The following is a 15,112-nucleotide window of genomic DNA, read 5'->3' on the forward strand; positions in this document are numbered from 1 at the left end:
TTAAGCTCGTAAAGCAAGCCGCTACGCTCGTAAAGTAAGCCGTTACGCTTGTAAAGTAAGACTTTACGCTCGTAAAGTAAGCCGCTACGCTCGTAAAGTAAGACTTTGCGCTCGTAAAGTAAGACTTTGCGCTCGCAAAGTAAGACTTTGCGCTCGTAAAGTAAGACTTTACTCTCGCAAAGTAGGACTTTATTCTCAAAGTTGGTGAAATTTTATTTTTCTCAATGTGGCCCTAATACTGTGTTGTACTTAACAGCCTCTTTCTGGTTCATCATACGTCTTATCGACTTTTTAACCATTTCAATACTTATATTTGGGACTCTGGAGGCCCTACCAGTCGCCAAAGTGTGGAAAAAGAATTCTCAGTCATGTTTTCGTGGTCCCCCTTAGTGTAAGTATAGGCGATAAAACGTGCAATGTTGAATTCCCTGCACTTATAACGGCAGCATGCGCATTTCACCACGAATGTTACCGCCCCACCAGTAAGTTTACTTCGCGAGCTCCACCTAAGCTCCACCTTGTCCCTGCGAGAGTGCAGGCGAGGTATTCAGGGCCGGCTCTTGGCATAGGCGATATAGGCGGTCGCCTAGAGCGCCATCTGCTGATAAAAAATAAAACGTTTTTAAAACAATGAAAATAAAAATGATTTTCTATTCCCAGTCGCCCTCATTTGTGTGTTCTTTCTTGAAAATAATAAATATTAACAAATGAATAAACAATAATGTTCCTAAAATGTGGTGCTGCTGAATCACATGACGGGTGACCTCAGGGTCAGCGCAGGGATCAGGGATCAGATTGCTTTTGCTGCAAGGAAGTCCAGACGTGTACAATTTTAGTTGAAGTGAAAGACACGCTGGAAAGAGTTGTGTGTGAGAGTTGGGGGGGGGGCCCCGGAGAGCAATCTCGCCTAGGGCACAAAATTAGGTAGAGCCGGCCCTGGCTATATTATGTCAACGCGGAGGGACAAGTGTGCTGTTGGTGGCTGCACAGTGGAGCACAGTGTTTTACAGAGGATTTTATATATGAAGCTGATGTGCCGGATAAAGTCAGCAAACGTGTGTTTGCACCACTTCGCATCAGACTGCGGCCAGCGGTCGCCGTATTTAGTCAGGGGACGTATTTCACCGACGTACAAACACACACATTGCTAAGAAAAGGTCACATAGAGCTCATAACTGACCATTCTGACACGTCCTAATTAAAAATATTTGTTCAGTACATCCTCCATGACGGGAGCACAGACTCAGTGATACAGTAACATACAGCGGCAGTTTATGCAGCTCACCGTGCGCCGCTGTCGATCAGCAGTGTGTCCCTAAGTGTTTTTAACTGGTTTACAGTTGGACAGTGTTCGGCTCGATCCTTATGTAGGACGTCTCTTCCTGTGACGGCACTCTCGCTGCTTTCCGCGCACGCTGCCATGTTGATATTGTCAGAGAACTAGTGGAGGGAGGGGGAAACGAATGGAGCAGAGGGAACAGGAACTGAGTGAGCGCTGTAAAGAGGACAAATCAGAAACCCCCTGGAAGAAGTGGGTGTGTGTTTGCCTGTGTCTCATTTGCATATAAAGGGACCATGCATGAAAACCCAGCGTTCTGAAAGGGGCGGGTTTAGCAGGGTTATTGAACTGCTATGATGCTTCATCCTTATGGTATTTTGACCAAAGCATGTCACTGACATGTTCATTAGGACACCAGGGAACTATTTTAACTGGGGAAATAGGGTATAATAAGGAGACATACTTTTACTTTTTTAGATTCAGCAAAGGAAGCTTGTACTTTTTTGCTTGTCATTTTCTCACACTGTAAACTTACAGATAAATGACAGTCATGTGTCATCTCTTGAGGTTATTTTTTTCTTTCTTATTTGTGGTATGTGGTTGTGTGAGAGGAATTGACAGGAAGTGAGCACAAAGTGTGAGTTGGTGGAGGATGTGAAGCTTATTTTCTTTTTCTCAAATAAAATGGGGTTTCATTTCTTGAGTGAAACAATGAGGTGTCCTCAGTGATGACCAAAGAATATTGTTCCTAATCTATGGGGAAATTTACTCTACAAAAAAAAAACCCACGACGTCATCGCTGTCAGTTAGCAGGAACTCACCATCTTCCTGTTTTAACTTGCTGCTGTGCCTCCACGATGTTGAGACCAACGTTCGTCTTCCTAATTCTCAAAGGTAGGTTTTTTATTTCTGTTTTCTGAAAATATCCCCAGAACGTTAAAAAATGTGTAAAGTCAGGTTTGGACTGTAACGTACTGTTGGTACGATAGAGTCTGAAGAAGGTTGAAGAGAACACGTGACTCTCTCAGATCACTCACTTAGTTTACACCGTACAGACAACTGTTATCACAAAACTATTAATCACTAAGCCTAAATGTTTCCAGTCTAACCCACTTTCTTTAACTTAATGACCAAGTTAAAGCCTCAAAAACTGGCATTGTTGAAAAAGAAAGAAAAAAACAAAATGTTTTCACAGTGGCTCTGACTCGTGCTGCTGAAGTCATCGTGTACCGCGGGGAAACCGCCGTCTTGCCCTCGAGAGCAGACCCAGCGTGGACTCTCGAGACAATTGAGTGGTCGACGTTCGGCAACGACACCCACATTGCCACCTATCGCAAGACAGTCATGAACTTGAACCGCACGAGGCAGTTTCGCGGAAGACTCGGTCTCAACATCTCCACAGGTGAGCGATAGACACCAGGTACTTCAGTCTAAAGGTCCATTTATACTCCATCTTTGTCCATTTTACACCCGTCCGTCCAAAACGCTGTCTCCGTCACTACACAACGTACTTACATGCAGAGGTGGAAAGAGTACCGCTGTTTTAATCAAATTCTCAGTACAAGTAAAAGTACTGGTCTTAAAATGTACTTGTGCAAGAAGTACAAGGGGACACAAATCTTTTTTTAAAGGCAAACCTTTACAAATGAAAGTGCTGACAAAATAAAATATGTAAACGCGACGTATCAGTCAAAGGTCACAAATGCTGTAACTTTCTCACCTTAATTTGTTCCAGTTCACCTGTCCTCGTCATTCACCTGTCCTCATCAGTCACCTGTCCAAAGTACCTAAAGGGGATACATGAGTACAAGTAAAAGTATCTTAGTAGAAAATGACTTTGGTAGAAGTTGAAGTCACTTTTTTACAATATTACTTAAGTAAAAGGATTGAGTCATGGTGACTCAGTGGTAAAGCGAGTTGTCTTTCAACTGGAAGGCTGTGGGTTCAATTCCTGGCTCTGCTGGTCTCTGTGTGTACTTCAGCAAGACACTTAACCCCATGTTGAAGCGTGTGAATGGGTGAAAACTGTAGTGTAAAGCAGCTCATCAAGACTAGAAAAGCTCTATATAAATACAGACCATAATACCAACTCTTCTTCTTCTTCTGATTTTATTTGGTAGTCACATGTAACAAAGATAGTTAGAGGAAATGTAGTGATGTGAAAGTAAAGTACAGTCACAAACTTTTTTTGCCTGAAATATTTTGACTAAAACACCTTGAATTCCCTTTTGACTAAAACTTCAAACAAAAATGGTATGTGAATGATTAAATATGACAAAGACTAATAAGGACATTTGAAACAAGACTACATTTTTACAAAATGAACACTAACGACGAGCAGCATTTCTGTACGTCAACTGCAAATTTGACAACTTTCTTTGTCGGACAGCCCCTGGAATCAAACATGGACAAAAGTATGGATGAGTATAAATGGGCCTTAAATGTGGAGCCATCATTTTCTTCCCTCTTAACATTGTTTTTTTTCCCCAATTTTCCTCCGTGCAGGTGACTTAACAATTTATAATGTGACCGAACAAGACGCCATGGAATACAGTGTGCGCCTCAAGAACACATTGAAAGAAAACGCAATAAACAGTAACCAGCTCACAGTTCGAAGTAAGTTGGGGTTGCTACCGTTCTATAATTTGTCTTTTGAGATGGTTAAAAGGGAAGAGATGATTCTTTCTACTTTATCTGGAGTGGGCATTTGGTTAATTCTGGTTAAAAAAGGTGCCACGAAACACAGTCCAGTTGCAGATTACTTAAAATCAACAATGGTACGACCACCAATGATATAATGTCACATGCGGTGGATTCCCTTTCATCGGGGCAGCGTCAAATTGTATGGTTGGTCAGTTATTCTTTAGGTTTTTTTTTTAGCTTTTAGTTTTGTGCCTATAAATGACATGTTTTCAGAAAAGTCCCTGTGTGGTCGTGGGGTAGTTGACTTGATATGCTAAGCTAACTCAACCACAAACACAGACAGGTTTGGCAAAAAAAAGAAAGAAACAAGGAAACTTACCCAACTGTTGAGACCCAGAATCCAAAAACACCAGGGGAGGAACCTCACCAGACACAGGTGAACCACATCAGGGTGCAGCAGACAATCATGAAGGCGGGACAATAAGACAGGAAGTTAAGGAAGACAAGGGCAGGCACCTATGAAATAAAACAGGAAATCACGCCTGACAAAACAACAAAAACAAAACATGACAACCAAGAAATATACGTACACTCTACCAAGTTTTAACAATCTTCATTTTGAGTATTTTGTCGTCAACATGTTAGCGTGAAATTCTGTTGAGGTTATAGAATGTAAATTGCACGTCATCGTCTCTCCTGCACAGAGCGCCTTCGTAAACCGTCCGTGGAGAAACACGTGAGCCTATACGAAGAGGGACGCTGCACTGTGACGCTGACGTGCTCGTCTCTGGATGAGGGTGTGGACTTCTCCTGGGAGGTGAAGCCTCCACTGACCGACGTGTGGTCTGATAAAAAGTCGGGGGTCCTCGTAGCACTTCTCCGCAACAGAACGAGTGACGTGGAATTCACCTGCACCAGCAACAGAACTGGGGAGAGGACTTCAAGCGCTGTCACTCTAAAATGTGGTAAAACCACCTGTGATTATTATTCGCTCGCAAGAGTTTAATCTCGACAAATTTTATTCTCAAAATATTGAATTTAATCTCGACATATCAAGTTTAATCTCAATACGTCGACTTTAATCTCGACAAACTTTATTCTCGACAAATTTTATTCTCGAATTATTGAATTTGACCTCGACATGAATCTTCATTCCCGAAACAACAAGTTCAATCTCGAAATGTCGAGTTCAATCAAGTTTAATCTTGATATGTCGACTTAATCCCGACATGAAACTTTATTCTCAAAATATCTCGTTGATGATTGAGGTATCACACTTTGTGTGGATTTTATTAGTCGACACATCGACTTTAATCTCGAAAAATTTTATTCTCGAAATATTGAATTTAATCTCGACATGAATCTTTATTCCCGAATCAACAAGTTTAATCTCGAAATGTCGAGTTCAATCTCGACACGTCAAGTTTAATCTTGACATATTGAGTTCAATCTCGACATTCCTTTTTTATTCTTGAAATATCGAGTTTAATCTTGATATGTCGACTTCATCCCGACATGAAACTTTATTCTCAAAATATCTCGTTTAATCTCGACACGTCGACTTTAAACTCGGAGTTTGTGATTTGCAACTCAAACTTTGAGAGTCAATCCATTGTGAGGAGAAAACTAACTTCAGATTTTGTCTCTTTTGTGTTTTTTTTCCCTTGTGTACATTTGCAGAAAATCCGCCTCTCCCGAAGAACTACAATTGCAGATATGGCGTTTGTGTTGTCGTCGCACTGATTGTGGGCTTCTGCACAGCTCTCGTGATTCAAAGCAGTGAGAGCAAATAACTTCATTCTTTGACCTAACTCTCTTCCACAGGCATCTCAACTAAGTCACTTAAAATTCAAAGTGACTAAGTGATATGATGGAGAACAAGCATCAAGCACTCCTACAACACAATGAGTATAGGTTGTTGTTTGAGGTAGAGACACATTCATTATGTTTACATGCACAGTTTAATCAAGCTAAGGCTGTAGTCCGACTAAGACAAGCAATCGGACAACTTGCAGAGTCCGAGTATACATTTGGAGGAAAAAACGATTTATTTCCCACGTCCGTAGGTGGCGCTGTGTCTCTCTGTAAGCGAGTGCACATTGAATCAGTTTCCTGTTGACCTTAACGTCACAGAAATACAAACATACTAACTGTGGTTCTGTATGTTTCGTACCTGCTGTACAGTCTCCTACTTCTGGTTCAAAAACTGGAAGGGGAAATTGTTGGTGCATGCGCAGAACTCCAAGTCCAACTCCAGTCCGACTAAGCGTGTACATGTGAGAGTAATCAGACTATGAATCGCGTTATCCAGGTATTAGACAGCCTTTTTTAGCCACACACTGACGTTTGCGCGACACAATCTTGCCAAACAAGGCAGCAGCAGACCAGCCGCTGCAGATTTTCTCTGTTTTAACTGTGAGAAAATGTGCATAAAACATATGATTGAGGTATCACACTTACGCAGGTGTGGGTTTTATTAGGTGAGCCTTTTATTTAGCAGCAAAAATCTGGTTTTTTTGGAAGTAGACGAGACAACATTTTTTTGTTTGTCTGTAAATCCACCCTCAGTGTCAACCAAACAAATGACAATATCATGAAACTGTCTCATTGTGTCTGTGTATGTATGTATATATATATATATATATATATATATATATATATATATATATATATGTATGTGTACGTATATATATATATGTACGTATATGTGTGTATATATATATATACATATATATATATGTGTGTGTGTATACAATATGTGTATATATATGACTGACACAAAGTCTTTTATTACAGAAACAGTCAAAAAAGCGTTCAACTACCTTAAAGGTATGCATCCATCGTGATCATCATTCATCACTTTCAGATGGAAATGTCGTTTGTTACACAAAATAATTTCTCCTTTTCCATTTTGTTTTAGGCAAATGTGTCCGAAAAGCATAAAAGCAAGATAACGCAGAGACATCGAATCCAGAATGACACCATGAATACCATCTATACTTTTTATAAACATTGCACAAAACACAAGAAAATACACACACATATGTATGTATATACATATATATATATATACGAAAATACAGTTTACGAGAGTGAACCTGGTTTAACGTGGCTGACTTTGTATATTTGCAGATTCACAACACTGTCTGATTCTGAGAATATATATAGTTAAAAATTAAATACACATGACACAAGAACGTGATGTTTTCCGGGTCTGCTGTGGGCTCTGGGCTTTTGTCAAACTTCGGAAAATGTTGCATCTTGGCGAGGCAGCGGGATTCGTGCAAATCTTGCAAAAAGTTTTTGCACAGAGGTCACTTAAATGTCTTGGTAGGCCGATTCCGGGGGCGTCCTCACGCGATTGAGCTGGATCTTGTCGTACACTGAATGGGGCTAGATGTGCGGGAGTGGGGGGAAAAAAAAGGAAAAACGTCAAAAAGCAATTATTCACTTCCAAAACATTTCAGCTGATTGAGCTGTGGAGCAAAGTTTGCCCTGATATAGTCAGTATTCACAGAATCCATCCATCTTCTACAGCTTTATCCTCCACATGAGGGTCACAAGGGGGCGCTGTGCTAATCTCAGCTGGATGATAGGCGGGGTCACACCCTGGACAGATCGCCAGTCCTCACACCTCGGACTCAACTTGGCAAGTTTCACTGTTTACTTTGGGAGCGCCGTGTGGACACGCCTACCTACGGTCAATTTAGAGCACGTGTCAAACCGGTGGCCCAGGGGCCACATGTGGCCCTCCAATCAATTCCATGCGGCCCGCCCACCACTGTGCAAGGTGATGGAATAGAGACAGAATATAAGAGTAAATGTATTTGTAATGACTAAGATTCTGAATAAATATATAAATATATATATATATATATAAATACATATATATATAAATACATATATATATATATATATATATATATATAAATATAAATTATATAAATATAATATATATATAATAGAAAAAAGAATATTGAATGAAACTTAAATCAGGGGTGTCAAACTCAAATGACCTGGGGGCCAATGAGCATCTAGTCTGGTCAAGCGGGGGCCGACATAGATGAAAAAAAAGTGGAAGAAACAACTATTTTAGTAGCCGGTGGGCAATATAAGATATTCATTATGATATTAAAAAGTGCTTGTTTTGATATAAAATGATTCACAATAAAAACATATTTATGATGCACAAAAACGGGGAATTAAATTGAAAACTTAGCAAATATTGACAAGGATAATTGTGATTAAAACAGCTTAAATATATGTAATTTCATGTTGAGTGTAATACCTTTAATAAAGCAATGATTACAACCGAATGTCTTATTACTATTGTAAAAATATTGCCAGCAAATACAATCTGCTTGTCTTTGGACTGTGGGAGGAGGCCGGAGAACCCGCAGAACAAGCCACGCACACACGGAGAACATGCTACATGCAGCTCTTACTATTGGTCTTACCATTAGTGTGACCGGGTTGGGTCCGTGGTCTCTTACGAAGTCATACACCGATGGTACGTGAGCGGGTTTCTGGAGATTGTACACGAACATTAAATGCATCGATTTCTGGTACGATTCGGGTAGCGACATGTGTCTCAGAGCGCGACAAAGATGATTTTTAACGAAGCAAAACCTCAATACTTACATTATCCACTACATAATCAGAGATATCGGCGTACTCCGTTTCGATTCCTGCTGTAGATTTAAAGAAGGAGATGAGGTTAAAGGATAAAGAGACTTTTTCAGGCGCTGAAATAAAAGGGCATAATAATGTAAATAATATATACTTTGAGGAATTTCTTCAGTTTGTCTCCGCTTGCAGACGCAGACGCAGATAACCGTTACGACGATGATGATCAGCAGCAAACAAGCTCCTGCTGCCACCACGATCCACAACTTAGGAAAGTTATCTGCTGGAATAATTCAAATGTCAAAATGGCTCTTCAATGCTGCTGTCAGTCAAATATTTGTTCAATGTGGAAAATGTCACGCCGAGCAGTGAGATGAAAGTGAAAATGAAAACAAGGGCTAACGGACCAAATAGTTGTGGACGATCACAACAAAGGGGTGTGGCTAATTGGCTTTGATCTACACAAAAAAGTTGCTAACACCAAATTAAGTTCATTCAGATTTTAAGAAGCCAGTCATCTGCATATAATTTGCTATCTTTAGTTTGAACTTAGTTCATTTAGGCGTAATCATTCAAAGATTGTAAAAAAAAAAAGTTTTGACATAAAAGCATATATTTTGTATTTATTAGATTCTAAATGCTGGGCTATTTTGATATGTGTACCATCACCTGATTCATCCATCAACTCGACTCACCTCCTTTCGAGGACTCATCTGTGTTGTTGTCACACTTCACTGCTTTTTCCGTGAAAGATTGTTCGCCAAAACTATTCAAAATGGTGCAGGTGAATGTGGCCCCTCCCTCCCGTGGCCTGATGGTGTACTGCAGCCTGGAGCCGTTGTAGGTCTGGCTCTTTACCGTCCAGTTGTAGGTGACGTTGCTGTCAGACGTGGAATTGCAATCCAGCACAACAGTACAGGATTCGTTTGAGGCACTCGAGTTGGAGATGACAGTCAGGATGGGCGGAGTTAGGAGTGCTAACGAGGCAACAGGGCGAGAGACAAAGAGGTCATTTGAATCTGTAGTGAATTGACTTTGTACTAGAGCACGATTTCACAGTCAGTTTGTAGGCTTTTGAAAACAGGACACAGACATGCTGCTTGTGGGGTGTGAGGTTTATATCCCACAAACACGACAACAAATCTTCCATTTTAGGAATCACCATCACTGAACAAAAAGCCTCTCACCATGAACGTGCAGAGTGATGGTGACTGTTTTCCTTTGTACTTCGTTTACATCAGATTGAAAACGGTAAACACCAGAATCTTGAAGAGTCAGACGTCTCACTGTTAGATTCAAGTTTGTGCGGTTTAGACTCGTTCTGCCTTTGAATTGAGGTCTTTTTTTACTTTCTTCCAAATCTTCAACAACCTGATCTTTATAAATCCAAATAGCACTGGTGACGCCTTCAGATGGTAAACATGATGAAAACACCACGGTGTCTCCCACTCGTTTATGGACGACACTAGGACACTCAGACGCCTCCACATCTGAAACACAAAAGCAAACAAAGCAGCAATAAATGACTCCAGTTCATTGGTGTAGTGCCTGCTCATTGTGTGAATGATCGGGTTTCTCTGCTCTCCATGATGTTGTATATGTACAGTACAAATAAAATTAAATTTAATTGAATTTCACTTGCAGAAAGCCGGCAAATTTGTCACCAGAGAGCAAAGAGTTGGAAAAATACCTGTATTGGCACATTGACAAATTACATTAACAAATGTTATTTTTTGTTCTGTACAACTGCATTTTTTTTTTTTCAAAATAAAACTCATTTCAAATTGTTAATACACTATTTTAATATGGAGTCAATTGCAAATAACTGCCAGATACTGAAAGTTATTCTGGAAAAATGGGCAAAAGCGTTTAGTTAACACACTGACTGTAACACCAATGCCAGTAACTCTGGAATAAGGACAATTGAAAGTGTTGAATACACCTATGAGTGTGGCTTTAACACGTGATGTACTCGTGCGTGCTACAACATAAAGGCAGAACATGTCTGTGTGTCTGTGTGTGTGTGTGTGTGGTGACAAAACACAGACAGAATATTAGAGTACAATATAATTTCTTGGTTTTTTTGCCACCTCTTTCCTGTCAACAGTCAGCGTTCGTTTCCTTCGCTTGACATCTCCACAACCTCAGACACTAATTTTAGGTTCCTGACTCAGCCGTATAGTAAAGTGAGAGGATCCTGAAAACGCTCATATGAGTCAGTGTGTGTTAAAGTCGACCACTTGTTGATAATCGCTACTTAATAACTCTATTTACCACGAACAACATCATAGGTTCGACTTGTTTTACATTGTATTTGGAAGTGTTCTCAATGTACTTCTTGAAAGAAGAAACAGCACAAGTGTGAGACACTGACCTCGATGAAAGTGGAAATTAGAATCATGACTCACTGTTGCTGCTGTCGCCGCTACTCAGGAAATCTATGGCTAAACTGTGTCTGTGGTGCCACAGACCTTTCCACACTGCACTTGTTAGAACAGCATGCAGACCACTTGACTTCAAACATAAGGTCCTGCAGAGTACGTGTTAGTTCAACATATTTAACAAATAAATAGGAAGCGCAAAAGCTATTTTTGTTCTAGCTATATTGTTTGTCTTGGTATGGGCAACCAAAGGTGACACAACTGTCGAATGCGTGCATTCCAACCGACTCAATTGTTTACGTTGGGCAATTTCTCGGCCGTTTTCACACTTGGCAGCAATCAAATAATGTTTGTTCAAAATTAAATAGAATGAAAAATAAGTAGTAACTTATTAAAAAAGTAAAAAGGTCTTAAAAAGAGAAGAGGTTTTTGCCACAGTAAAGGCAACTCAAGATGTCTAAGTTATTGTTATGTTGACAGTGTGTGTATTCCAACTAGCTCATTTATTTAAGTCAGTTCCTCATCGTATTGACACAAAAAAATTGTTGATTTTAAGAATGAATTTAAGAGGGATGTATGCGCTCTGAGGTTTTTCACGTATGATTGAAAGTTTAAGCCAGGGACGTATGCTCTAGCCTTCAAAGACGCAAAAAGGTGTGACAGCAGTATGCAGTTTTGGAGAGGTGGGGGAATATCTAAGCTTCTAAGATCTAAAGACAAAGTACGGCCTCAAAAACAAAGTCTTCTCTAGATACATGCAGAAGGTCAAATGAAACTCTAAATAAGGTGATTGGTGGTTATTATGGATTCATACAAAGAGAGCGGGGGGGGAATCAGTATTTTATATAAAAGGAAAATGGGAAGCAGAACTATAAATCCAAATACAAGAATGAAAATAAGTAAGTAAGAAAGAAGTCACAAGAAACTGGCTCAGTGTGAATACTCCAAAACGGGAAAAGTGGTTGGAAATTGTCCGGGAAATCCTCGTTATGGATAAATCGACTATTACTTTAACTAGAATTGTTTTGCCTCCATGCATGTAAATGTAAGTTGTTAAGAGTTAAGAGTGTTACTGTGCACGTTACACATGCACTTGGGTTCAAGTAACTTAAAATAAAGTTACTTAAGCTATATTTTGTCTCAGTGAATGCAATTCAAGATAAACTATTGTCAACCACTAAATTATTTCTAAGTTGGGCAAACAAAAACAAAAGGAAACATGGGTGATAACATTTGCAATGCTAACCGACACATTTCTGTAACACATCTGTACATTAAAGACACTTCTGCAAACAAACTCCCCTCTCCCAGTTATTCGTGTAAAAGTGATCACAAGCCTGTATGTACAATTTGGCCAACTATGTAAAAAAAAGAGACACAAATATTGAATGTTTTGAATTAAAGCATCAAAGCAACACAAACCCTAGTAAATTGACACTTTACCCAGCTTCAGATTCCAACGAATGCTGCACATTGCTGGTGAGTTTTAAACTGTTTGAGTGTGTTTAAGTGTACGAGCCTTGTCTTCAGTTATTCTATGTCGATGTCTGAGTTAAAAAAGCTTTAAAAGCACAGTATAAGTGCCACGTAAAGTAAAGGCACAGTAGTCGTCAAACAAGGCAAAACGTGTCGGTGCAATCTTCCAAATAATCACTTCACAGCAAAAGTCAGTAACCAACGTACCGTGGAGGCAAAACCAAAGGAGCAGCAGGGGAAGCAGCAGCTCGGCGTGAGAGGCCAAGAAGCAGGTCAAGCGGTGGAGGCGACCACCAACCATCTCTGTGAGAGGAGAGAGGAACCACGTCTGCTTCCTCTTCTGCTCGATCAAACTGTGACAAGTCAGCAGCTGAAATTAAAAAAAAGAGAAACAAGGAGGAGGGGGAGGAGGAGGAGGAGGAGGTTTCGGGTCAGCAAAGACGCAGACGGAGTTGCCTGGCCTCGTTTACTAGTGTGCGCACATCAGTAACTGTGGTGCCAAAGAAGCTCCTTCAGGTTGACAAAGAACATAAGGTTATATTAGACATACTAGCTGTAAGAAAACATACATTCAAATGTGAACAATACACACTAAGAGCAGAGGGAAAGTGTTTCAAAACAAAGCCACGCTAGATCAGAAGGTTTTGCGTTTAGATTTCTATTGAAATATGTGCGGGTAACACGAGTGCAGTGAGTGCGGCGTTGCTGCTACAGAGGTGGGTGGTCTGTGCACGGCCTGCAGAGAAACACCGTGTCACTTCCTACTAATGTTTGTCAAGCGTTCACATGAAAGCAGTGAGGTTTCAGGCAGCGTCTCACGCAAAGACCCTGAGAGAAGAAAGAAACCAACGATCCCCTTTCTTTATTTTGACAGTCCGCCTGTTCAGCCATCAACAGGTTTCCAGTAGTTAAAGTTATTCAAATGATATTGACTATAACTTTACAAAACTGCCTGTTGACTAGAAATCATATTTTTACAGTGTCATTAACCAACATTTAACGAATTCTCTGTAGATTCTGTCAGCATTTTCATTCTCTTCATCTACTACCTACTATAGGAAAGAAAATTGGATGATAGAGCCTTTATAGGGCCCTTTAAAGGGGCCCAACCACCATCTCACAGTAGCTCGTGGTTGACTATTATTGCTACTAACTATTACTTTTAGTTGTGTTAGTTATGCAAACTTTTCTTTTCTACTTTAGAGGAACGTAAAATCACAAAAGTGGCTGGGTACTAATTTGCACTTTTGTATTCAAAGTCAAACCTATAAACTGAAATCAACAACTTAAGCACAATATTATTAAAATATCTAAAAAAAATAACTAGATTTCTTTAATCCTAAGGGCCGGCTCTAATATTACTCACACTCGTAGCGCTAAGCACAAAAAATGTGCTTTTTAAGAGCAAGCTGTAGTGGAGAGTGGTAAATAATGATCACTTCCAAGGCAAAAGCCCAGATTGATGCCCAGATATAATAAATATGTGCCTTATGCGTTAATGGAAGTGAGATAAAAAACAGCAGTTTAAATGGGTTTCAATGGGACATTTTTTGCGCTTAATGGTATGAGTGTAACACTTGTTTGTACACAGTGTATTGTAGCTTTAATGTAGGAGCTGAGCTGGAAAAAACAGGATTAAATGAAATACCCAATCTTATTTTCATAACCAAAATTATGAAAGGGCCACCCCTGGAGATCAGGGAGCCCCCAATCAGCCGCTTAGTTCGCTAATGGGTCAGCATGGGCCGGGTTCTCTGAAAACAATGTTTTCAGTAGTAGGGTATGATCATTTCTTAATTGATTATCTGTTGATGTGATTTTTGTTGCAGGATTTGATATGGGCCAGAAAAACGTGTTGTTTTTCAATTGACAGTGAAGTCTGCATGAGGAAAACCACAAGATTGAAAGGAAATGTCAAAAATATGTGACGCTTTTCCCAACAAACCCACTCTCCCTCACACTGGCCGTTGCCATAACTTCACACCATGTGGTTTTTAATTCTGATAACTGAGTACTTTTTTTTTTAAAGACACAGAACTCTCCCTGTAGTCTCTGAGATCACTTCCCCCAAACTAAAAAAATGATAAACCAAAGAGCAATGACGAAATTCTTTATAAAACCACATGGTATTTAACAATATTTCAAAAATAAAGCTTCAGAAACTTTTATTTTTTTGTTGGCTTTTTTCATCTTTACCACTTTTAGGATATATTTTTTTAAAATAGTGCGAGACTCTTGCTGACCATTTAGGGAGATTCTTGGTAAAACTTACCCTTACACATTTGCTGGCATTAATTTTGAAAGAGGAAATGAATCACCAAAGAAACAGAACTCTAAAAATGCACCCGCACTCTTTAAACACTGTAGACAATCTCACAAACAACCACACAAGTTCAAATGTATTTATTTCACACTAATGCATTATAACAACTCCCTAGTTTTGGATAGGAACCTAGATTAAAAATGAGTTTACGTACATTCTTGCATTATTTAAGAATCCGAAAGGTGAAAATGTGTTTGGTTCTTCCCAAAATGAAGCAAAAAAGATTTTCATAACAAGAGTTTAAACAGTCAAATTCATTCTGAGCAGTCGAGTACAGGAACTGGAAGGGAAACGTACGCAGAGCGCCATCAAGTGGCAAAAAAAAACTACATATGCCAATGTGGTAACATTATATATACACACATATATATATATACACATATA

General features: G+C 39.6%; 2 protein-coding genes across 3 annotated transcripts; one reads left to right on the forward strand and one right to left on the reverse strand.

Annotated features, from left to right (window-relative positions):
- Positions 1 to 1,763: 1,763 nt before the first annotated feature.
- si:cabz01074946.1 (SLAM family member 5) lies at positions 1,764 to 7,119 on the forward strand. Its single transcript, XM_044020178.1, has 7 exons — positions 1,764 to 2,173; positions 2,475 to 2,681; positions 3,785 to 3,895; positions 4,627 to 4,887; positions 5,603 to 5,701; positions 6,719 to 6,751; positions 6,843 to 7,119. The coding sequence occupies exons 1-7, from the start codon at positions 2,035 to 2,037 to the stop codon at positions 6,863 to 6,865; spliced, it is 873 nt and encodes a 290-aa protein (XP_043876113.1). The 5' UTR covers positions 1,764 to 2,034; the 3' UTR covers positions 6,866 to 7,119.
- On the reverse strand, positions 6,911 to 12,776 carry LOC122765768 (SLAM family member 9-like). Of its 2 annotated transcripts, none has more exons than XM_044020177.1 (7): positions 12,613 to 12,776; positions 9,736 to 10,038; positions 9,244 to 9,525; positions 8,706 to 8,828; positions 8,564 to 8,613; positions 8,380 to 8,448; positions 6,911 to 7,315 (listed from the first exon to the last, which is right to left on the reverse strand). In XM_044020177.1, exons 1-7 carry the CDS (start codon positions 12,704 to 12,706, stop codon positions 7,241 to 7,243), a joined length of 996 nt encoding a protein of 331 aa, XP_043876112.1. In that variant the 5' UTR covers positions 12,707 to 12,776; the 3' UTR covers positions 6,911 to 7,240. The 2 variants fall into 2 exon arrangements, with proteins under 2 accessions (XP_043876112.1, XP_043876110.1); XM_044020175.1 differs by having other exon boundaries at positions 8,706 to 8,831.
- Between the last annotated feature and the right edge of the window lie 2,336 nt (positions 12,777 to 15,112).

This window comes from Solea senegalensis, linkage group LG3 (assembly GCF_019176455.1).
Source record: "Solea senegalensis isolate Sse05_10M linkage group LG3, IFAPA_SoseM_1, whole genome shotgun sequence".
Taxonomy (NCBI): Eukaryota; Metazoa; Chordata; class Actinopteri; order Pleuronectiformes; family Soleidae; genus Solea; species Solea senegalensis.